Genomic DNA, 24,235 nt, shown 5'->3' with positions numbered 1-24,235 from the left:
GTAAATAAATCAAAAAGTAGTTGCAAGCAAATACACCATAAAGGAATACCCCAAATAGGTTGTATGTGAAAGGTGTTTGTCATAAGCCCTGTCCTAAGAGGGGATGGAGGGAGGGTAACCTGGACTGCAGCTGTATGCGCACTCGAACATCTACATTTAGGGTAGGTACAAAACTGTACTATGTTCATCGTGCACACAGCTGCAGTCATCACACTTGGGTAGAATCCCAAAGCTAAGTAAGGGTGGCTGGTACTAAGTGGAATTAGGAGGGGCTAGAATGCCCTGCAGGACTGCTGTGGCAAAGCCCGCTCTAGATTTTGAGTATAGTGGCAGGTGGTAGTGCTTGGTGAAAGTGTGCACTGAACTCCAAGTAGCTGCTTCCAAAATGTCCTTGGTAGGGACCCCCCTGAGGAAAGCTGCTGAGGTAGCTGTAGCCCTGGTGGAGTGGGATCTGATGTATACAGGCACTGGTTTTCCATGAAATGAAAAACAAAAGCATATGCAGTGGGCTATCCATTTTGAAATAGTCTGTTTGGAAATAGCCTTTCCTTGAGCACCTGTAGCATAGGACACAAAGAGCTGCTCAGATTTCCTGAATGACTTTGTTCTGTCCAAGTAATAGCGAAGTTGCCTGTGAATGTCCAAGGAGTGTAGTAGCCTCTCTCCTTTGTTCTGTGGATTTGGATAAAAGGTAGGTAAATGAATAGTCTGATTCAAAGCCACACTGGATACTACCTTTGGCATGAAGGTAGGGTTGGTTTGTAAGGAAACCCTGTCCTGATGGAAAATGATGAATGGTTGCACCGCCATGAGGGCCTGTAGCTCCAAAACCCTGCGTGCTGAGGTAATAGCCAGAAGCAAGGCTGTTTTCCACGACAAGTATTGAAGCTCTGCTTAAGAAGCAGACTCAAAAGGAGGCAGTGTCAGCTTCTCCAATACGAAGTTGAGGTCCCAAGCTGGAGCTGGTAGTTTCCGTGGGGGGTTTATATTTTTTGCCCCTCTGAGGAACTGCCTTAATAGAGGATGTGAGAATAAAGGAGGATCCGTATTGTATTGTGCTGCAATAGCTGAAGCGTGGATCTTGATGAAAGAGAAGGAAAGGCCACTGTTTAACATCTCATCTAGGTACTGTAAAATCTGAGGTATATTTATTACCCAAGGATTCTGGCCCTTTGCTTGATTCCAGGAACAAAATAGTTTCCATTTGGCGGAGTAGGTTTTTCTAGTCGAGGGTCTCCTGGCCTCCAAGATGACATCCTGTACCTCCTTGGAGAGAAGAGTCTGTTGGCAAATTAAGGTATTTTCCATGCAGCTAGATTTAAAGTTCTGAACTGGCTGTGAACGGTCTTGTAGTTGTGCTGGGACAACAGAAGAGGAACTTGAGGCAGGATCCATGGTGGGGAGTGTGAAAGGCTCTTTAGGAGAGGATACCAGTGCTGTCGTGGCCAGTCTGGAGCAATGAGAATCATTTGTGGCCTCTCTGCTCTGGTTTTTAATAGGACTTTGGTCAGTAGAGGTAGAGGTGGGAAGGCATAGACTGTCAATGCTGTCCAATTGAAAGAGTGCATCCACTTTCCAGGCCTGTGGATGATAGGTCCTTGAGCAGAATTTTTCCAACTGGTAATTTCTGTGGGTAGCAAATAGATCTATGTCTGGCTGTCCCCATGCTTGAGTTATCTTTGAGAAGACTTGAGGATGCAACTTCCATTCGTGTGGGTCTGTCATATTTCTGCTTAAGTTGTCTGCCAGTGTGTTTTCCTTCCCTGGCAGGAATTGTGCCTGTAGTTGAACTTGTAATTTCAATGCTGTGTTCCACAGGGTCACAGCTTGCCTGCACAGGGGGTATGAATGCGTCCCTCCCTGTTTATGTACCACATGACTGTGGTGTTGTCTGTCCTTATTAATAGTTGGCCCGGATGCAGTAGGTCCTTGAAGGTCATAAGAGCATTTTGCACAGCTAGCATCTCCTTTTGGTTGATGTGTAGGTGCATCTGTTTTTGGGACCATTTTCCCTGGATGCAATGATCTGCCATGTGTGCTCCCCAGGCGTAGTCTGAGGCGTCTGCTGTGATGATTTGACTTGCTTGTGGTATACAGAAAGGGAGACCCGTGTTTCTTTGGCATGCTTGAGCCCACCACAAAAATTCCTTTTGAAAGCATGGAATGAGTGGTAAAATTGTTTCCAAGCTGTGGCTGTGTTGAGACCATATGTTTTTTAGGTACCATTGTAGTTTCCTCATATGCAGCTTTGCAAATGGCATTAGTAGGATGCAAAATGCCATGAACCCCAGAGCCTGCAGGATTTTCCTTGCAGTTAGCCTGGTTAAAGTTGTCATTTTTATTCAAGTATTGAGACAGTTGCCCTTGCTTGTCTGGCGTGAGGTAAGCCATCTGGGCCGTTGTATTTAAGCTGGCACCCAGGAAAATTATCTGTTGAGAGGGTATTAGATTTGATTTCTTTTTGGTCACTGTGTACCCCAGGCAGTTTTAACAGTTTTATTACAAACGCCAGATGCTGCAATAGAATGTTCTTGTTGTCTGCTTGGATCAGGCAGTCATCCAGATATGGGTAGATTTGTATTCCTCGTTGTCTGCAGAAAGCAATTACTGATGCCAGGCATTTCATAAACACTCTGGGCGCAGTAGATAAGCCAAAGGGCAATGCAGAGAATTGATAATGGGTTGAACCTGCACGAAATCTGAGGTATCTTCTGCAATCTTGTCTGATAGGGACATGCAGGTATGCCTCCTTGAGGTCCAACGTTACCAGCCAAGACTCCTTGCCCAGCATGGGAAGAAGCTGCTGTAATGTGAGCATCTTGAATTTTGGTACCTCTAGATATGTGTTTAGAATAGATAGGTCTAAGATGGGTCTCCAATCTTTGTCCTTCCTTGGTACCAGAAATAGTCTTGAATAAAAACCTTGACCTTGTTCTTTTGCAGGTACCTCTTGAATTGCTTTCATATCCATGAGAGCGGAAATTTGTTTTGTGCCTCTGCCCATTGATTTTGTGGCAGGTTTGGCATGCCTCTCATTTTTGGAAGGGTGTGAAAGTGGAACCTGTAGCCTCTGTCTAATATCCAGAATCCATTTGTCCTTTGTGACAATGTGCCAATTTTTGAAAATAAGGCCAGTTTTCCGCCCAAAGGTGCTGCCATTATAGCTTTGTTTGGCAGGCATAGGGGAAAGTCATTGCGTCTGTTTTCTAAATGACTGTGGTCTATCTCCTCCACCTCTTGGGGCTGGTGCTTGCCACTGCCTAGCTCTGTAAGATCCTGGAGGTTGTCCTCTACCCCTTGGGCGTCTGTATCTACCCCTTTGGGGTCTGTCCGTGGCTGGAAAGTACCAATTTTTTGAAGGCCAGTTTCTGTTGAAGCGGGGAGGCTGCACCTGCAGGAAATCTGTCTGCATATATTTCGCTTTTTCCTCCATTTTCTTTAGTACCTCCTCAGCTTTAACACCGAACAATACATCTTTTTGTAGTGGTGCATCTAAACTTTGCTTTGACATGATCTGGTAAGGTTTCTTCTTTGAGCCAAGCGTGTCTACTTATGACAGACCCCGTGACAGCAGCTCTACATGAGGCCACTAAAGCATCAAAACCACACTGTAAGGTATGTTTCCCCACTTGTTCTGCTCCATGCAACAAATCCTGCAACTCTTTCAAATCTGGTTGTTCTGTTTGTGTCATTTTGCTTTTCAGCTGAGATAGCAAGAACTGCTGGTACTTTAACATATGAAATTGACAGTTTAATGCCCTCATGGTTAAAGTGGCTGATGTATACACCTTTTTCCCCACCTTTCTAATGCTCTGGAATCTCTCTCTGAAGGTAAAGGGTTTTTAGCAGTAGAGGCCTTAATCCCCTTGGGACCCTGAGAAATAGTTTCTGGGTCAGCAGAAGGGCTTTTATAAAGGAACTGGTGAGAATCAGGAACCCGGTAATATCTGTCTGGTTTAACAGGGGCAGGAGGTAAAGAGTCTGGATTAAGACTGGCTTCTGCGTACACATCATCCAAAATATCTAAGACAGGAGGAATAGCCATTGGCCTATGCTGGGGAAGCAGCAGAAATTCCCTGAGCCTTTTCTTGGAATCTCAGTAATCTTGGCCTTCCCAGTGGAAGTGCTCTCTCAATGTATGTAGGGTTTCCCCAAAAGAGTAGTCCTCAGTGGGGGAGACCAAGGGAATGGACTCCTCAGCATCAGAGTCTTCAAATGGGGAATAGGCATAATCCTGGTACTCAGAAAGGTCTGAGGTAATAGAAGCCTGGTCTGAGGAAGGGAAGTCTTCCTCCAACCTGGGTCTTTTGTCTGAGGGGGGTTGAGAACCCCTGATGAGTGTAATCAAATCCTCACCCATTTTAAGCATCTGTTTTTTAGGCATGGGGCCTTGGGAGGGGGTCTGAGGACCCTGTTTTTTTAATTTTCATTGGAGCTTTAGATTTTGTGAACGATTTAATAGAGAAGGTGGTAGGCCTGAAAACGCCTTCAGAATTGGCAGGCCTCGCTAAACTTTCCGTTTCTCCGCCCAGAGTGGCGTCGGTATCTGCACTGGGAATGGAGACCGAGGAACCTGCGACCTCGGGTACTGAAGTCGCCGGTAAAATAGTTTCATCGGTAGTCAGGGGCTGCGTAGGTGCCTCGTTGAGAACCGGTAGTCTGCCTTAGCGTGATCTCAGTACAGGCCTCGGATGTCTGTCCTTATCCTTGCGTTTTTTGCCTGAAACTGGCGTCGGAATATCCGACGACATGATATAATTGAATTTTTTGCCAAAATAATGAAAGGCGAACTCCGCCCAGTGCTTAATAGTGCACTTGTTAAACCTAGCACAAAAACGGCAGGCCGAGACGTCGTGGTCTGCCTTAAGCAAGGTATACAGTAAGAGTGAAAATCCTTATGCGGTATTTGCTTCCCACAAGAAATGCAATTATTAACTTTGTCTGACATCGGTCTGAGGCAAGAAAAGTTTCCCCAATGGGGTACTTAGCTTTAAAGAAGACTTCGGCTGAAATACTTTTCGTAATCTCAGGAGCTGGCCGACCGGCACTTGCGAACTGCTTCTGCTTCGGGCACCGCGCGGCAAGAAAGACTGAAGAAAATGGTGTCAGCTGCCTCTTTTATACCCCTGCCGCATTGACGTCAGGGAAGACGCGACGACAACCGACGCCAGACCTAGACTTTGGAATTCGGCCGACCGAGGACCCGCCTGACGGCAGGATAACCCAAGTGTGATGACTGCAGCTGTATGCACGATGAACATCACTGGAATACTGATGGCTTGATTCAAAGTAAACTCTTTAAGAAACATGAAAATGAATGATGGATTTGTTCTTAATGATCTCCCTAACCCTATGGATGACCACACAGGGTTCACTCACCATTACAGCTTACTACTCAGATCATCTTCTTGTAGATGAGAGCAAAGAAAAGAACAGTTTTCCAAGTAATAAACCTTAAATCTGCTTGATGTGTTGGTTCAGATGGAGATGTGGTGAACTTTTCCAGAACAAAATGAAGATGCCAGGAAGGGTCACAATCTGTTTGTATTGTGGTATCAGGTGTAATACTCCTTCAGACTGACTTTCCAACACTGAAGAAAATGAAGGATCCATGGGCAGACATGCAGAAATGGTTCCAAAAATGTACCTTAATGGAGGAGCATTAAAGGCCAAAGGCTAGAAACTCTCAAATATTTAAGCACCAGTGGTACACAACCCCTGACACGGCCCTGGTTACTGACTAGACACCAACTAGAAAAAAATCTCACACTTGACAATACACAATTTTTTTAGTAGCAGGTTTTCTTGCCTCCTTTACCTGCGGCTCATCCTCTGAAGAGAGATACCTAAAAGGTATTAGCATTGAACCATCCAGACAGACAGCTGACAATGTTTAAGACTGGAGTGTATCTCAGTCTTGAGAGTGTAGGTCCAGTTTGTGAGGAAGCCTGTGGAAATTGTCCTTGGCCAGTTCCATATGAAGAGATCACTAATGTTACCCAAGCCAAAGGAGAATCACCACAATTATTTTGGGAGACTATTTGGATGTCAATGGAAAGTGTGGAAATTCATAAAGGAACATTCCAAACACTAGTCTAAGGGGATCAGAAATCATCTGTTAACCAGGCTTGTTTATAAGGAGTTCTGGAGCAGAACAGAGAAGGAAGGGCGTTTCTGATTGAGATGGTCTGATGATATGGTGACAAAAGTACAGTTGTGTACCTGTTTTGAAAGGAGGCAAACAAATCTATTTGAAGCATTCTCCACAAAGGGACCAATTCCTGGACGACTCCCTCATTCAATTTCAATTTGTGATGTTCTGCCTTGGTCCTGCTCAGTTTGTCTGACACTATTTTCTGCTCTGCTGGAATACAAGATGCTTGGAGGGTTACAGTATGCTCCCAAGCAATTATAGCCAGCTTGCATAGAAGGTACAACCATCAGCCACCTTGCTTGCTGATGTGTCACAATATGTGGGGTTATCAGTAAACACTAGAAGAGGTCCTGGGATTATAGGAAGTGAAGAAATTTCAAGGCATGGCTCACAGACAAAATCTTTTTTACACTGATGTGCTTTGGTCTGTTTGAAGAATCCCATAGATCTTACACCTTTATCCCATGGAAACTGCCCTCTAAGCAGAATCTGAGGCATCTGTTGTTACTGATCGACTTGGAGGTAGAGGAGACAATTGGAAACCTGCAGTGAACTTGTATATGTAGTCACCACCAGTGCAGTTCCTTCCTCAATTCGGGGGAATATCCATTTGTTCCCATAAAAACACCTCCTTCATCTTGGCAATAATCTGAGAAAAAAAAAATTCCACCAGAGGAGGTTGTGAGGACCAGTTTTCTTCAGCAACAATGTTTCAGGCTTGTGAATGTGCAGGAGAAGCAGCCCTATCTTTGTCTACGTTTATGTCAGTCAGATGAATCTGGCATGTTTTCCTCAGAAATACTTCAGAATTTAGTACCTGTAATTCAGGTCGAACACCAGGATTGACTAACAAATTTTTGGCTAAGGTAAGAAAATCAAGTTTGCTTAGAAATACCCCGTCTTCAAATAAATAATGTTAAAATATCTATAAAGAAAGAAAAAAGTTCAAGTGTCTGACCTCAGAGTATCTGTCCCTTCAAGAGTTCTCTTATCCGGTATGTCTGTCCGTGTCCCAGTAAAGAGTGTGCTCCCAAAAGCCAAAGACGTAGCTGACCTCCAGCTGAAAGGACTACACCAGTGGAAGCTGAAGACATGAGTGGTATGAGGAACAACTGATAGCCACTACAGACTTATCCACCACTGGCTGAGGTGAGAAGTCAACAGGTGCTCTCTGATGAGTTTTATTTTCCTTTCTTGGAATAATGGAAGTCAAACAAGTAGGGGTTAAGTATTTATGCAGTGACAGAGAAGGAAGGGCGTTTCTGATTGAGATGGTCTGATGATATGGTGACAAAAGTACAGTTGTGTACCTACCATAAATGTAGATGTTCAAGTGTATTCACTGTTGCAGTCATTACACACTTGGGTTATCCTGCTGGCAGGCTACCCGCAGTCGGCCTGAATTCCAAAGTCCTGGTCCGGCATTGGTTGCTGTCGCCTCTTCCCTGACGTCAGTGCGCCAGGGGTATATAAGATGCAGCCGACGCCATTTTCTTCAGTTTTTCTTGCCCTAGATGTCAGGTGCCCCCAAAAGGGTAGGCTAAAAATATTGCTTATACAAAGCATGCACTAAAATAAACATTACCTTCATCTACAAGCAAATACACCACATAGGTTGTATAGAATAGAGAAGTACAGATAAGTCCCAGCAAAGAAAGGGGGAAGGTGGGTGGGTAACCTGGACTGCAACAGTGAATACACTCAAACATCTACATTTATGGTAGGTACACAACTGTACTATGCTCATAGTCGTTCACTGTTGCAGTCATTACGCTTGGGTTGAATCCCAAAGCTGAGTTTGGGCGGCTGGGTCTAAATAGAATTAGGAGTGGCTATGAGGCCCTGCAGAACTGCAGTGGCAAAGCCTGCTCTGGATTTAGAGTAAAGAGGTAAGTGGTAGTGCTTAGTAAAAGTGTGCACTGAAGTCCAAGTTGCAGACTCCAAAATATCCTTGGTTGGTACTCCTCTGAGGAAGGCTGCTGAAGTGGCTGCTGCCCTGGTCGAATGTGGTCTAATGCCCTTAGGCACTGATTTGCCATGTTGTGAACAGCAGAATCGAATGCAGCGTCCTATCCATTTTGAAATAGTCTGCTTTGAGATAGCCTTACCTTGTGATCCTGCAGCATATGCCACTAAAAGTTGCTCAGTCTTTCTGAAAGCTTTAGTTTTGTCCAAGTAGAAGCGTAGCTGTCTGTGCATGTCCAAAGAATGCAGAAGTCTCTCCCCTTTATTCTGTGGGTTTGGGTAAAAAGTAGGCAAATGAATGGTTTGGTTAAGAGCCACACTGAACACTACCTTAGGCATAAATGTTGGATTTGTCCTTAGAAAAACCCTGTCCGGATGGAAGATCATAAAAGGTTCCACAGCCATTAATGCCTGTAACTCTGAGACTCTTCTTGTTGAAGTTATTGCTAGGAGCAGAGCTGTTTTCCATGATAAGAATTTTATCTCGGGTGTATTGGCTGGCTCAAAAGGAGGCAGAGTTTTTCCAAGACAAAATTGAGGTCCCATGCAGGTATTGGTACTCTCCTTGGAGGTCTTATGTTTTTGGCCCCTCTGTGGTACTGCCTAAGCAATGGATGTGAAAAAAATAGGTGGGTCTGTATTGTAATGAGCTGAAATGGCAGAGGCATGGATCTTAATTGATGAGAAGGATAGGCCTTTGTCCAGCATCTCAGTTAGGTATTGTAAAATCTGAGAGGTATTTGGTACAAGCGTGTCAATTCCTTTTGCCTGGTTCCAAGCACAGAATCTCTTCCATTTTTCTGCATAAGATTTTCTGGTGCTGGGCCTCCTGGCCTCCACAACAACATCCATAACTGCTTTAGAGAGTGGTGTATTCGGAATGGTTACACTATCCGCCATGCAGCTAGATTTAGGGTTCTGAGCTGGCTGTGCAGGATCTGATTGTTTTGTTGGGTCAGTAAATGATGAATTTGAGGCAATGTCCAGGCTGGGACTTGAGACAAGCTCCTTAGGACTGGATACCAGTGCTGGCGTGGCCAATCCGTGGCAATCAGTATCATTTGTGGCTTCTCTTGTCTGACCTTGAGGAGTACCTTGGGGAGGAAAGGCATATACTGTAAAAGGTTGTTCCAGCTGAATGACAAAGCATCCACTTCCCATGCTGGTTTGTGATACGTCCTTGTGCAGAATCTCTGTAGTTGGCAGTTGTGAGGGGAGGCAAATAGATGTCTGGGCATCCCCATTTCCTTGTTATCATGTTGAAGATTTGTGGATCTAGTTTCCACTCGTGAGGATCCATGAGGTTTCTGCTTAGTTCGTCTGCCAGAGCATTTGTTTTTCCTGGCAGAAATTGTGCTTGCAGGTGTACTTTGTAAGTCAATGCTGTGTTCCACAAAATCATGGCTTATCTGCAGAGGGGGTAAGAATGTGTACCTCCCTGCTTTTTTATGTACCACATGACTGTAGTATTGTCCGTCTATCAGCAGCTGCCCTGGATGAAGTAGGTCCTTGAAGGCTGTCAGGGCATTTAGTACAGCTAGCATCTCTTTTTGATTGATGTGAAGATGCCTTTGGCTTGCGGGCCACCCAGGGATAATCTGATGCATCTGTTAGTGTTTGCCTGGCTGTGGGTAAAGTGAATGGCTGTCCCTTGTTGTGGTGACAGGCCTGTGCCCACCATCGAAACTCCTGTTGCAGGCAGGGAATGAGTGAAATTAATAATTCCAGGCTGTGGCAATGTTGAGTCCAAACACTTTTTAGATACCACTGTAGCTTCCTCATATGCAGTCTTGCATATGGAATTAGCAGAATGCAAGATGCCATGAAGCCCAGAGCCTGCAGAATTTTTCTTGCAGATAACTGGGTCTTTGTTGCCATGCTTTCAAAGTAAGAAGTCAGTTGCCTTTGTTTGTCTGGCGTGAGATAAGCCATCTGGGCAGTTTTATTTAAGCTTGCACCCAGGAATATTATCTCTTGAGAGGGTACTAGTTTTGATTTCTTTTCATTTACTGTGTAACCGAGGCAAATTAGTAATCTTTTTACAAACGCCATATGCTTTAGTAGAATGTCTTTGGTCTCTGCTTGAATAAGGCAGTCGTCCAAGTAGGGATACATTTAAATTCCTCTGTCTGCAAAATGCAATTACTGGTGCCAGGCATTCTGTGAAGACCCTGGGCGCAGTAGATAAGTCAAAGGGCAGTGCAGAGAATTTGTAGTGCACTGAGCCAGCTATGAGGTATCTTCTGCAAGATTGTCTGATTGGGACATGCAGGTATGCCTCTGAGGTCCAAAGTTACAAGCCAGGCCTTCTTGCCCAGCATGGGCAGAAGCTGCTGCAGAGTCAACATTTTGAATTTTGGAACATCCAGAAAAGTATTTAGAATACACAGGTCCAGAATTGGTCTCCAGGCTTTGTCCTTTCTTGGTACTAAGAAAAGTCTTGAGTAAAATCCTTGTCCCTGCTCTTGTTGTGGCACTGGCTGAATAGCCCTCATGTTCATGAGAGATGAAACTTGTTTTTGTGCCTCTGCCCATTGATTGCGTGGAAGGTCTGGCATACCTTCTGCCTTTGGAAGGGTGTGAAATTGGAACCTGTAGCCCTGAGAGACTATATTTAGAACCCATTTGTTCTGGGTGATCATGTGCCACTTTTGTGAAAAAAGTGCTAGCTTTCCCCCTAAGGGTGCTGCCAAAAGATAAGTGCTTGGCATTGGCAGAGGGAAGTCATTGGGACAGTTTCCTACATGGCTGTGATTTGTCTTCTCCGCTTTTGGAGGTAGAAGCGCCCCATTGTTTGGGCCTGTATGAGCCCTGGGGCTGTTGTCTACCTCTAGGACGTCTGTATCTGCCTCTTTGTGTCCTGTCTCACACTGGAAAGGACCAATTCTTAGAAGGCCAGTTCCTGCTAAATCTGGGTGGTTGTACCTCTAAGAAATCCTTTACTGTCTGCATAGATTTAGCTTTATCCTCCATTTTCTTCAACACCTCTTCTGCTTTAACACCAAAGTATCATGCTGTAATGGAGCATCCAATAATTTCGCTTTAACATGATCAGGCAGATTCTGTTCCTTTAACCAAGCATGACTTCTAATGACAGAACTTGTAACAGCGGCCCTGCAAGAGGCCTCCAGTGAACCAAAACCACATTGCAAAGTATGCTTTCCCACTTGTTCAGCTGCATGCAATAAATCCTGCATTTCCTTATTCTCAGAACATTCAGAATTTGTCAACATTTTCTGTTTTAGTAGTGACATTAAGTATTGCTGATATTTAAGCATATGAAACTGACAATTTAAAGCCCTAACAGCCAAGGTAGCAGAAGTGTAAACTTTTTTCCTCCCATCTGTCCAGTGCCCTTGAATCCCTACCTGAGGGGACAGGGTTTTTTGCATTAGAGGCCTTGACCCCTTTGGGACCCTAAGATATAGTTTCTGGGTCAGCAGCAGGGTTTTTATATAGAAATTTATGAGAATCTGGAACCATGTAGATCTGTCTGGCTTAACAGGTGCAGGAGGTAGAGAGTCAGGAGACAGTCCGGACTCTGAAAATACATCTACAATGTCTAGAACAGGTGGAATAGCAAGAGGTCTGTGCTGAGGTAGTAGAAGAAAGTCTCTGAGCCTTTTCTTAGATTCTGAGTAATCTTGGCTCTCCCAGTGGAAATGCTCCCTCATGGTATGCAGGGTTTCCCCAAAGGAATAATCCTCAGGAGAAGAAGCTGAAGGAATAGACTCTTCAGCATCAGAATCCTCATAGGGAGGAATAGAGTATCCCTGTTCTGAAGAGGAGTCAGAGGAAATGGAAACCTGATCAGAGGAATCATATTCAGTGTCTTGCCTAGGCCTCTTATCAGGAGGGGGATGAGAACCCCTGATCAAAGTAATTAGGTTTTCGGCCATTTTGAGCATATGTTTCTCAGGCATGGAAGTCTGTCCTGGAGGATGCTGTACTTGTTTCCTTGTCTTTAAAGCTGTTTTAATCTTTGTCTTGGATGCTGAAGTTGGCTTGATATAAAGTTGTGTAGGTCTGAAAACACCCTCAAAAGCCGATGCCTGCTCAGCGGCTCCGGACCCATCTGAGGGATTAGTTTCCGAAGGCCCAATACCTTGAGTATCCAGAAGCCTAGCTGTCTCCACGTGGGAGTCGGAGGTGGCCTGTGTCTCTGAGGTAGCGGGTGTCAGGGGCTGTGAAAGCACCTCAATGAGAACCAGCAACTCGCCTAGAAGAGGCTTCGTCGTCGGTTTTGGACCCCGGATGCCTGTCCTTTTCTTTTTCTGACATTGGTCTGGAGCAAGAAAAAAGTTTCCCCAACAGGGTACTTAGTTTATTGAAGACTTCGGATCTGAAATTCAATTTCGAAAATCTCAGGAGTCCACCGACCGGTACTTGCAAACTGCTTTTGCTTCGGGCACCGCGCGGCAAGAAAGACTGAAGAAAATGGCGTCGGCTGCATCTTATATACCCTGGCGCACTGACGTCAGGGAAGAGGTGACAGCAATCGACGCCGGACCAGGACTTTGGAATTCAGGCCGACTGCGGGCAGTCTGCCAGCAGGATAACCCAAGTGTAATGACTGCAACAGTGAAACACGATGAACATCAGTTGGTGCTAACAGCACATTACACTTTCACCCATATTAAATGTCCCCAAAACACTAATGCATAAGCACAGCAGTCTTTTCAGATACCCCTTTAAAATAAAATTAGTCTGACAGGAAATAATGGCAAGCATGTTGCAATAGCGTGGACACAAGCACTACTTTACTCTTAGGATTCCCTGCCCCAAATAAAACACATCACCTCACAAAACTACACAAGTTTACGTAGGCAGTACCTTTCCCCACAAAAGCCCCCAAATCAGCCTAAGCTAAAAATAGTGATCCATGACGGGAAACCTCTGACACTGAAGTAACACCAGGTTTCTTAAAAGGGTTACAAAAGTAGGCAAAAGTTTTAAAAAATGTTCTATAAATACAAATATAAATAAAAATTTAAAAAACTGTGTGAAAAGGTACCCCAAAGATGACACATCTGCTAGAAAGGAGATGAAGTGCCTGCTGCTTCATGAGGCAGTAAGAAAGTACTGAAGATTTTCCAAAGACTGCTGATCTTCCCCTCAGGGCTATCTGATCAGCTGTCAAGAATGGAAGTGTAGGAGAAAGGCAGAGCTTTTCAAAGCGGGTCAGTTGTGTCTTGGGCAAGACACAACCTGTACAGCTTAAAGGTTACTGCAGTAGTGGTAATGATGAACATCTAAATCAGTTGGTTGGAAGGACTTCACTCTTGTCCACATAATACTTAGTCTGTGAATAAAGGACATCTAGAAGGTGCAATATCTCATCTCTATTATACTGAGGTTGAGATAAGAAACAAAGCTAAATTGACAGTCTGAAACATCATAAACAAAAGGTTCATTGAAAGTCTCACCCTGTTCCTATGGAACACTGTAAATAGTCCTTGAGCATCATTGCTTGTAGTTCTGACACTCTCCAGATATCAGAAGGTAGCATTCTGGAAAAGGGTCAAGTGGAACTGACATCTATACGTCAAAGGGGTCTCCAAGTTCAGCTTTTCCACTGCAAGTCTGAGATTTCAGTGAATCCTCACCCCCCCCCCCCACCTGAAGCGGCTTGATGTGCTAGACACAGATGTCTTTTTTGGTCAAAATTTGAGAAAAAAAATCCCATGGACAGGTTGGAAAAGGAGGGCATAGATATTCTCTGGATCAGTTTACCCCTTTCACAATTTTGATCACCTCTGCAGCAGAGGGGCTAACTGGTCCAACAGAATCTCTATCCAAGAAGAATTTAAAATCTATCATTTGGGACTTTCTGCGAATGTAGCCATGAAAACATCCTCAACACAGTACCACTGGCCACGGCCTGGAAGTGTCACACACACACAGTCCAAACAACGAGCAGTGACGTGCAACAGAAGAAATTTAAAGCAGATTTTTCCTCACAAGAAGACACTGCAGATAAAACATTCTTCACACTTTTAACAATTTGTCAGATCAAACCAACATGGGAACCTGACTATTCAAATTTCTGAAAATCACAGTCGCAGAAGTATACTCTTTCCAGATATCTAATCAATAATTTTCCCATCCTTATCAGAAAGAGCAGGATTGGAATAAAGTGCTTAGCAACAGTGGGATCAACTAAAGCTATAGATGCTGGGGTCAGGTTTGGGAATAGAGTATAAAACATTTAAAACATACAGGAACTTTATACATCCCCATCTGCCTTTTTATGGGCAGCTGGCTGACTGAAGAATTTCAGACAGTAAAACACATCCTCTAAAGTTGACAGAACAGCAGGAATGAGCATCGGTTCTGTAAAATAGTTCTGCAACAACTCAAAGTATTTTCTGAGGGACTGAAAAACCTTGTGTTCTCCCACTAAAACACTACACTTGCACAATGTACCAATAGTCTCAGAGAAAGACAACCCCCCACAGGTAGAATCAGAAACTAAGCTCTCTTCTGAGTCAGTCAAAAATCTGAGGGGAAAAAAACATGCATCAGTCTCTGCAACCCCTGGTTAAGATTCAGAATCTTGAATATCTTCAGGAAAAGAGGAATCCCCTCTTCCTTTTATGATTCAGTACTTTACAAGAAAGATCAATAGCTTGAATTAAACCTTGAGCCAGACCCAGTAAACTACTCCTATCCAAGAGTAGATACATGCTTAGCTTTCAGTTTCTTTTTGACAGGACAAAAATAGGGCCAACAGTGTTACTTATAGCAGCTGCCGCTCCTCCAGGGATGGGCATAGCATTCTGACAGTAGGGAAACCTTCCCTGCTCCCTCTCCCAGGACCAATAAGAGTGGCTCTCCCTTGTCCTCTGAGGAGACCCAACAGTCGCAGAGGATGTGGCTAACCCCGATGTGGCCAACCCGGTCCACAGTGCTGTAGGAGCTGCACCAGAGGGATCAACGGTAAAAGAAGAGTGGTTTGAGGTAAAACAAATGGCCACAGCTGTCGACCAAATGTGGATTAGACAAACTGCTTGCCGCCTGCTGTGGTGGTAAAGGCAGTTTTTTTTGCTTGCTTTTTGTAGCTGGAAGAAGACAGAATGGGGGACCTGTAATATGTTCCATGGTCATATTGAAAATGGCGTTTCTTTCTGGAGGAAGACCAGCAACAGTCGCAGGTAAAAACTACCAGTCCACAAAGATAACCTTTTTGACAGAAAAAAAACAGTAAAAAGCACTTTAAAATACTATGCCAGCCCCACAAAAAAAAAAAAAAGTGTTTATCAACAGAAAAAATGTTTTGAGTTACCTTCACTACTTTTAAAATTACAGGAAAAAAGAATGCTCTGTTTAAAAGTACATTACATTTTTGAGACTGTCCATTAAAACAAGGCTGGTATTCAGGCCAAGAGGGCTACCCCAGCAAGAATAACCCCAAATGTGATGACTGCAACAGTGAAACACGACGAACATCAAGGTATAAGTAAGGTTCAGAAGGGCTTCGCATTCAAACTTGTCTTTTACTTAGCTCGAGCCGTTTGACAGTTTGGATGGATGGAAGGTGTCCTGAATTTTTAAAATCTGGTTGGCTGTTACATCTTTGGCAGGATATAGCCCATTTAGCTAAGACTACTGCTACAGTAATCAATATGATGAAAATCTAAAATTTCCCTGCAAGTATAGTTCTCCTGGGTCACTGGTTAAATTTTGATTTTCATAACCATTAGCATCAAAATACTGAGACAAAACCGCAAAAAATGAAATAAATCTGAGGCTGCAGTACTTCATACTCTCTTAAGGCTAAAACCAATACAAAGTCAGTGGAACCATGAACCGCAATGGGTACTCTCCTAAATCCAATATACATCAATCAAGGAGTTAAGTACCAGTTAAGTGGGGGTGCAGAGTGGCTTTCCAAGACTGGCAATTTACAAGCATCAGATGCAAAGCAAAAGCTTTAATGTAGCTGCAAAGCTTTGAGATTCACTCTCTGACAAAAACACTTTTTCACAGCTACAGCACTCATAAATACCAGTCTTGCACTTACGGAAGTACGCTGGTTCTCCTCCCTCTCTTTGCTCACCTTGTGATTCTGTTTCTGAGGCTATAATCATTATCCGCTTCAGTGTCCAGTGGTCTGTAGCCCAAAGCAACTTATCACAAGCACCCATGCTTCCCAAAACCCTCCCTGTTGAGGCCAGGACATCAATCCTCCCTTCCTCTGTTTCATCAACTTTCTTTTCTGTAATGCTTTTAATCCCAGATTTAATGCATACTTAGTGTTCCTATTGTTCCTTTTTGCAAATCCTGAATCAAATTCTCTGTAAATGTATAATGATGCGCATTTTTATCTTATGCCTTCGATATGTGCACCTCAGTCTAAATAAAGGGGAAAAAATGGCTTACCCCGACCCTTCTGGCACAGCAGAGAATCTCAGTCTCTATTCATTACTTCCCCCTGCTCCATTCATTTCCTCTTCTGCTCTTGCTTGATCTTCCTATACATTGTGCTACCCCTACTGTCTCAAAACTAAAGAAATGAGTACAACCCTCCCTCATGTCTGTTTAAAAGGACCTTTTATTTTATATATTTCTTTAACCTGGCCTTTGTGAGTATCTTTCCAATAGCACTTAAGTTGTTCAGAGCACTGACCTTGTGACCCCCCCCCCATAAAATTCCCTATTCGTTTAAAAGCATACTGTCACATTTACGTAACTTACCTTTTGCACCAAATTAAGTGGTGCATAAGGTGCCGATCTGACTTTTTAGTCATCCCTGAACTTCTTTTGTGTATTTTTTAAGGAGAAATACTCCTCATAAAATTCCTTTCCTTGTGCTGATGCCAATGAAGACAAAATATGACCTTTATCAGTGACATCAAATCAGAGAAAAATGCAAAATGCATCCAGACTTTAATGGCTGCATGTGGTAAATGTACAGAGATGAGACTATTAAACTCTCGGAACCACTGCCTTACACGACGGCACAGAAGAAAACTAGGTTGTGATTTCAGTAAAAAGCATATAAAGCTTTTTATTGAAAAATAGCCCAAAAATGTGTTTACACTTCGACAAAATACATAGCAGCGTTCAACTTACCAAATGTCACAATGCAGTGTTACAGTGTGACAAAACACCCTTACACCATCATGCTTTGAGCATTTGCATCCTCAGTGTCTTTCTCCTTGCCCTAGTTCATAGGACACAGTACTGTCCAGTTCTACAGAAATTTCCTGACTTCATTTCTCTATGCAATGTCTCCAGAATTGCATTAAATAGCCAGATCATTTACTTCTTACAGACACAATTATGTGTAATTTATGTTTTTACAACTGCTTTTAACAAAACATGGTCTGCTACATTTAGCAGGAACTACTGACAGTCAGTACCAAAACTATAATTTCCTTCGCTTCCCATCTCCCCATCTAACACCATATGCAATGGAATCTCCCACTGAACAAGTAATACCACAGTTGCTCCAGCATCACCCACCACCATTTTCCCTTTCACAGCAATCCTTCTCATTAATTTTCAAAACATTACAACTGGTTCCCTTCTCCTGGTTTATTCCCTCTGTATTTTTCCAATCCATATGTTGAGAAATTCCCCTCAATCTCTTAAAATGGAAAATACTCTTCTCCACCAACATTGCTGTTCTTCTTGAAGTCTGCATCTCCTCCATTCTGACACTCACTTTTATTTCCTAGAGTTACTACTACCTCTCCTCCTCTTACTTAATGCCCTTACTGTTGCTCGACTATCTAGCCTATCCTGCCACCCTTACTCTGCCTCCCTGTGCACCACCTGTTTACCATGGTTCTCTACTGCAATTTTGAGATAAATTGCAAGCAAATCTGAAAGAGACATTCCCCTTTAAAATCAATTTCTACAACCTACCCACACACCCTGCTATTCCTGTATGCACAAATTCATAGACTGACATACCTCAAAGAAAAGGCAACAACAAAAAAAAAAAAAAAAAAAAGCTACCATTATCTTAGTACAAGTTCCCATTTTTCCCCATTCACTCTTGCTCTTCCAGGACTTGTACTTTACAACTCTTAGAATTACAAATTGACTGTTTCTTACACATGGCAACAGCAGCACAGACAGCCCAATTCCTTGCAATATCACTGATCATTTCCATGTTATTTTCATGAAGTAACAGTCCACACACGTACATATATGTAGGTATATATAGATTATATATATATATATATATATATATATATATATATATAAATTATACACAGGTGTATGTATATATATATATATATATATATATATATATATATATATATATATATATATATATATATATATACACACACACATACACACATATACACAATACCTACATATACAGCACATATTTCTAAACTACATCCATCCAAGATGCAATGTAGAAGTATCAAATGCAAACCATACACATGTTCAAGGAAGGACACTGAATGACACTGCAGAGATTTCCCAACATGTTCGACCATTTATGTTGCACAACAAACATTTGCGGCAATCTATTACTGACTTCGTATGGAATGAAGCACAATACTAAAAGAGCATCTCCAAACTCAGTCAATGGTTTCCTTACCCAGTATATGGTTCAACTGATCCAAATAATGCTTGCCAGGGAAGATTGGACGATTGGAAAGCATCTCTGCCAGAATGCATCCTACAGACCAGATGTCAATCGATTTTGTATAGCCCTGTAAAGAACATGTTAAAATTATCTCTGGGAATGTGATTCAACAAGAAATTTCCAACGTTGTAATTTATGTTCAAACAAGACTGTTCTACAAGTTTTATTATGAATGATTATAATGTTAACTGTGTTTGTAACAGTTATATTTTCGTAACGGTTATATTTTTTCTATGTTTTGGAGCTTTTCTCCTCGGGCCTCTGCTGAAAAAGAGCTTTTGCTCAGTCAGACAATCCCGATTAACAAATGTAAAATAAAAACAAATAATAATAATAAATAACACAAAATGGGGACCCGTTCTAGCTTCTGCAATAAAATTACACATACAAATGTGTTTCACAAAGAAAGCACTTAAGTGGAACTAAAGCAATCCAAAGAAACAACTTCAATATTCTGAACATATCCATTAAGTGCATTGTTGGATAAACACTGTCAGAATCAAGACTTCAAAGAAACTGTGTTCAGAAATCCAGGACACCATTCTGTGACCTACATACCTTGTCAGCTTACTAATAACTTTCTACAACTGCCAATACTCCTTCTGCTGATATGCTTGCAATGCCAAGTGGCAGCTTCAGAAAATAAACATGACTCTTGGCAGTCTGTCACTTCAGCCATGCTGGGAAACTGATGAAGTAGAACAGTCAGCCTGACGCAAGCAAACTCAGAGACCTAATGATCAAAGTGGAACTAGCCTCAAAATTCTTAAACACCCAAAGAGATCATACAGCCTTGCAGAAACCTTTAATAACACTACAATTTGGCAAGGCTTATACTATGATAAAGTTGGTTCAACTTACATGGCTCTCCAAAATCAGCTGCCAAAGGAGGCACATTCCAGATTAAGAGGGATGGATGGAATATAATTAAGGAAGCTCCTCTTACAGTTAAACTGATACAGTAATATAATAGCAAAATTTCAAGCAATACCAAACTCCAGGTAGGCGGCAACTGAAAGACACTCAAAGGGAGAAAGCTGAAAAAGCACAGTCTTCAAGCAGTAAGATTACAAACAAGGTCTGACTTCTGGAGTTAATGTCTATGCAAAAGTACTATGTGAACAGCCAACCAAGTAGGCACAACACAAATTTCCAGTGAACACACTTTTGAGGCAAGCACTAAAACCAGCAATGCTTCCTAGTGAAGTGGCCTTTCCCATCTGAAGATAAAAGATAATGAAGATGGCAATCCACCTGGATGGGGGTCTGCTTGACAACTTCCAGCCCCTGGCACCACACTGCCTATAGCAAAGAGATAAACTTTTCAACCTTCTAGAACTCAAATGAACAAGAAGCGCTTCTGGGAGTCCCAGAGCTAAAAGTGCCCATTCAGTACATGAATGATTTTTTCAGCTCTAGCTTCTGTTCCCATAAAGTGAACATGAGAATGAATGGACGGATGTAAAGACAGCATGGACATAAACTGTAAGAAATACTGGTTATTCCTAAGGAAAGAATAGTTGTGCAAATTTGTACCATAACCATAGACATCTTTCTCTTCCATGTTGCAGTATTCTAAACATGAGGGATCCTCCCACCTGAGGCGACCCGAATGTCCGGCCCATAAACAAAAGCTTAGCGTGGCTGCTGTATGGTATATGTAAGGATGACACACACAGGTACCACAAACCATGGGCCATAAATATAACATCTGCATGCACAGACCTCAGAACTGAATGCCCCAGTCAGAAAGTAGTCTAAGGGAAGCTCATCAGGATCATCCAGAGAAAGTTAACTGAATATGAAGGAGATCCCTTAGTGGGGGTAGGTGGGAGGGAGGGAGAGACAGGAACACTGCAACATGAAAGAGAAGGACATCTATTGTTATGGTAAGACTTTACACAACTATTCTATGTCCTTGTACTCTCATGCTGCAGTATTCTAATCATGAGGGAGAGTACCAGAGCACAGCCTGTATTAAGGGTGGTGGCAAAAGAACCTTCTAAGAAACCATGCAGGATGGCTTTTGCAAAGCCTGCCCTTGCCTTGGAGATACAGTCTAGCTTGTAGTGTTTAGTGAAAGTGTGGATTGAAGACTATATGGCTGCCTCTAGGACAATGGCAGTATCTAAACCTTTGAAAAAAGCCACTGAAGTGGCCACAGCCCTGGTAGAGTGGGTCCTCGCAGTGCAGGGAAGGCGTTTTCCTTGGAAAGAGTAGCAGAAGGTAATAGTTTTGGAAATCCATGAAGAAATTGTTTGGAAACTGTCTTTCCACAGAGCCCTGGGGTGAAAGACAAACAATTGGTTAGACACTCTTATATTCTTAATTTTGTCCAGGTAAAATCTAAGTTGCCTGTGAATATCAAGGGAATGGAGCACACTCTCACTAGCATTCTGTACAGAAGGAAAAAAGGTGGACAAGTAGATGGATTGGTTAAGCAAAAGGTCAGTGACCACTTTAGGCATGAAGGATGGGTTTGTGCAAAGGGAGACCCTATCCTTATAAAAAATCAGGTATGGTATGATAGCCATGAGTGCCTGTAACTGAAACCCTCCCAGCCAATGTCAGGGCTACTAGAAGCACTGTTTTCCAAGTGCACATCTTCAGAACGCTGACTCTGCTGACGCAAAAGATGCAGTGGTGAGTTGTTCTATAACATAATTCAGGTCCCAAGGAGGGGGAATGGGTTTTCTTGGTGGCCTGATATGGATCACACCCTTAAGAAAAAGCTTTAAATCTAATCTGGATAGCAAAGGCAGACAGAGGTAGACACGCTGAGATAGCTCATAAATGGACTATGAGAAATATTAAAGTTCTTTCTTCAGAAGTTCCCATAAGTAATACAAAACTAGAGGTACACCTGCCTGAAAAGAATCTACTTGTTTGGAAAAGATTCTCCACTTGGTGTCTCCACAATTAGAAATGTAGGATCTCCTGGTAGTGGGTTTCCTGGCCTCCTACAGGACAGAAAGCATGTACTCTGAGTAAAGGTGTCTAAAAGGGATCAGACGTTTATGACCCATGTCATCAGTTTAAGGGTTTGTAGGTGTGGGTGGATAAGGTATCCTTTCTGTTGTGTGATGAGGACAACCTTGTGAGGCAACTTGTGGTGATTGCCCTTGGCTAGTAAAAAAAAGAAGGGGGAACCAATGCTGCCTTGGCCAAAAGGGAGTCACCAGCAAGATTTGGGGATTGACCTCTTGAATCTTCAGCAGGGCTTTCTGTATGAGAGGGAAGGGGGAGAATGCATAAAGAAACATCCCCTTCCAGGAAATTGAGAATACATCCACCCTCCTTGCCTAACAAAAGGGAGTCCTTGTGCAGAATAGCTGTAGTTGCCTGTTCCGAGGGAAGGCAAGCAGGTCTATTTGAGGTATACCCCATCGGTGGACTATATCTAGAAACACATCCCTGTGCAACACCCATTAGTGGTTCAGAGAGATTACCTGCTGACAGCATATGCCTGAACGTTGTTTGGTAATGGAATGTAAACTGCCTGCAGCATTACCTTGGAGAGGGTGGCTATTTCCCAAGCTTGGATAGCCAGCCTGCAAAGTGGGTAGGATTTTGTTCCCCCTTGTTTGTTGATGTAGCACAGGACTGTGGTGTAGTCTGTGAAAAGTTTTACAGGTCCTGGGTGAATGAAGGGAAGGAATGTCTTTAGGGCTAGAATGAGGGCAATCATTTCCCCTTACGTTTATGTGTTTTTTCCTTTGATGGCAGTCTCACTGTCCCTGAACCTTCAGACCATTCATAGGTGCTCCCCACCTCAGGTCTGACACATGTGTACGTGTGTGTTGACCAACAAGGAGAGGTTGTAGAGGCAATCCTGGGTTCAGGTGAACTTGCTAGATCCACCAACAAATCTCTTTCTTGAGACATGGGAGGAAGGGAACCTGAAATTCTAATGGATGGGCGTGTTGGGACCAAACATTCTTCAGGTACCAATGAAACTCATGTGTAGTCTGGCTACGAGCAGCAGTGAAGTATGGCTGCCTTGAGACCCAAGAGGTGTAGAAACTCCCTGGCCAAAATGCTGCTGGCCAGGAGTAGGTCCTTTTAGTATGAGGTTATAAATGTGACCTTTTCTGAAGGGAGGAAAGCCTTCTTCAAATCTGTCCATATTCTGTACCCCCAGGAACACCTGATCTTGTGAGGGGGGTCATGGAGGACTTGAGGTGGTTGATGGTCAAGCCTAAGGCTTCTATGAGGGAAATGGTGAATGATAAATGCCTTTGGAGGGTATCTGGATGATCTGCTTTGATAAGGAGATTGCCCAGATAAGGATAGATCCAAACGCCTTTTGTTCTGCAAAAGGCTACCACTGGAGCTAGACATTTTGTGAATACCATTGGTGCTGTGGACAAACCACAAGGCAAGGCAGTAAACTGCTAAGATTTGCTGTGCAGTTCTTGCATTAAGTATTTGCGGTAAGATGGGTGAATAGGGATGTGAAGATATGCATCCTTCAGGTTTAAAGTGGTTTGATATGAACTGGTGGCAAAAGTGAAAGAAGAACTTGAAGGGAGAGCATGCAAAAGGCAGGAACATGGAGAAAGGGGTTTAGTAGGGACAGGTCCAGGATGGGTCTCCATGGTCCATCCTTTCTTGGGACCAAGAGTCTGGAATAAAATTCTAAGCCTTCCTGTCTTCCTGTCTGGGGGGGGGCTTTTGAATTGTGCCCTGACAGACCAGATCTTGAATGACCTGTGGGATGAGGTGAATTTGGTCCTTTGGTGGATGTGGGATTTCTTTTGGGATGTTTTTTCTTTCCAAGTAGAAGCTGCGGTGGTGCAGCGGTAGCATTGTCACCTCACAGCAAGAGGTTCTCCCATTAGACTCTCGGCTGGAGCACCTTCTGTGTGGAGTCTGCATGTCCTCCCTGTGGTTGAGTGGCGTTCGAAAGACATGCGTGAATGGGCGTGCCTTCGTTGAAGGTTGGACGTCGGGCTGGCACCTCGGCACCATAAAAAAAATCGACTGCCAATCATTAGCGGACCAGAGTTACACTGTGGCGACCCCTACCCGGGAAAAGCCGAAAGAAAAACAACATTTCTTTTCAAGTCATGAAATATCTTTTTTCCCCACTACTGAGAAGACCCAGCTGTTTGATGTGTTGCCGCAGGGGAAGACAGTGAGACAGGCAGAAAGGGGAAGATTGTTGGTAGGAGTCTGACAGTCCCACCTTGTTGGTCCCGTCAGGAAATGGCTGTCTAGTAATAGATTGGGGGAAGGTATGCCTGGCAGAGGATGATTTGCTGGTGCCTTTTCTCTGCTTTGAAGAGTGTGGTATGGAGGCCTTCCTGACTAAACTGGGTTTGGCAGGGTAGTTTCTATGAAACTTTGGCACTGGTGATACAAAGAGATGCTTGAGGTCCTGCAACTCTTTACTTTTCTCTTGCCAAGTCTTAAAAAGCTGTGCTGACTGTTTACCAAAAAGAAAATTTTCAGGTGGAGCACCCATGCTTTTGCTCTTAAAATCATCAGGCAAATGTTGT

The 24,235-nt window shown here is 43.3% G+C and overlaps 1 protein-coding gene across 1 annotated transcript in view; it reads right to left on the bottom strand.

Annotated features, from left to right (window-relative positions):
• Positions 1–24,235, bottom strand: part of MAPK3 (mitogen-activated protein kinase 3) — an 846,228-nt gene that overhangs the window by 395,469 nt on the left and 426,524 nt on the right. The window contains exon 5 of the mRNA XM_044086276.1: positions 18,687–18,801. Within this exon, the coding sequence (XP_043942211.1) occupies positions 18,687–18,801 (115 nt within the window). The remainder of the gene's footprint in view (positions 1–18,686; positions 18,802–24,235) is intronic.

This window comes from Protopterus annectens, chromosome 10.part0 (genome assembly GCF_019279795.1).
Source record: "Protopterus annectens isolate FY-2018-M chromosome 10.part0, PAN1.0, whole genome shotgun sequence".
NCBI lineage: Eukaryota > Metazoa > Chordata > Ceratodontiformes > Protopteridae > Protopterus > Protopterus annectens.
The sequence above is the reverse complement of the archived record's forward strand: the minus strand, read 5'-3'. Positions and strand labels throughout refer to the sequence as shown.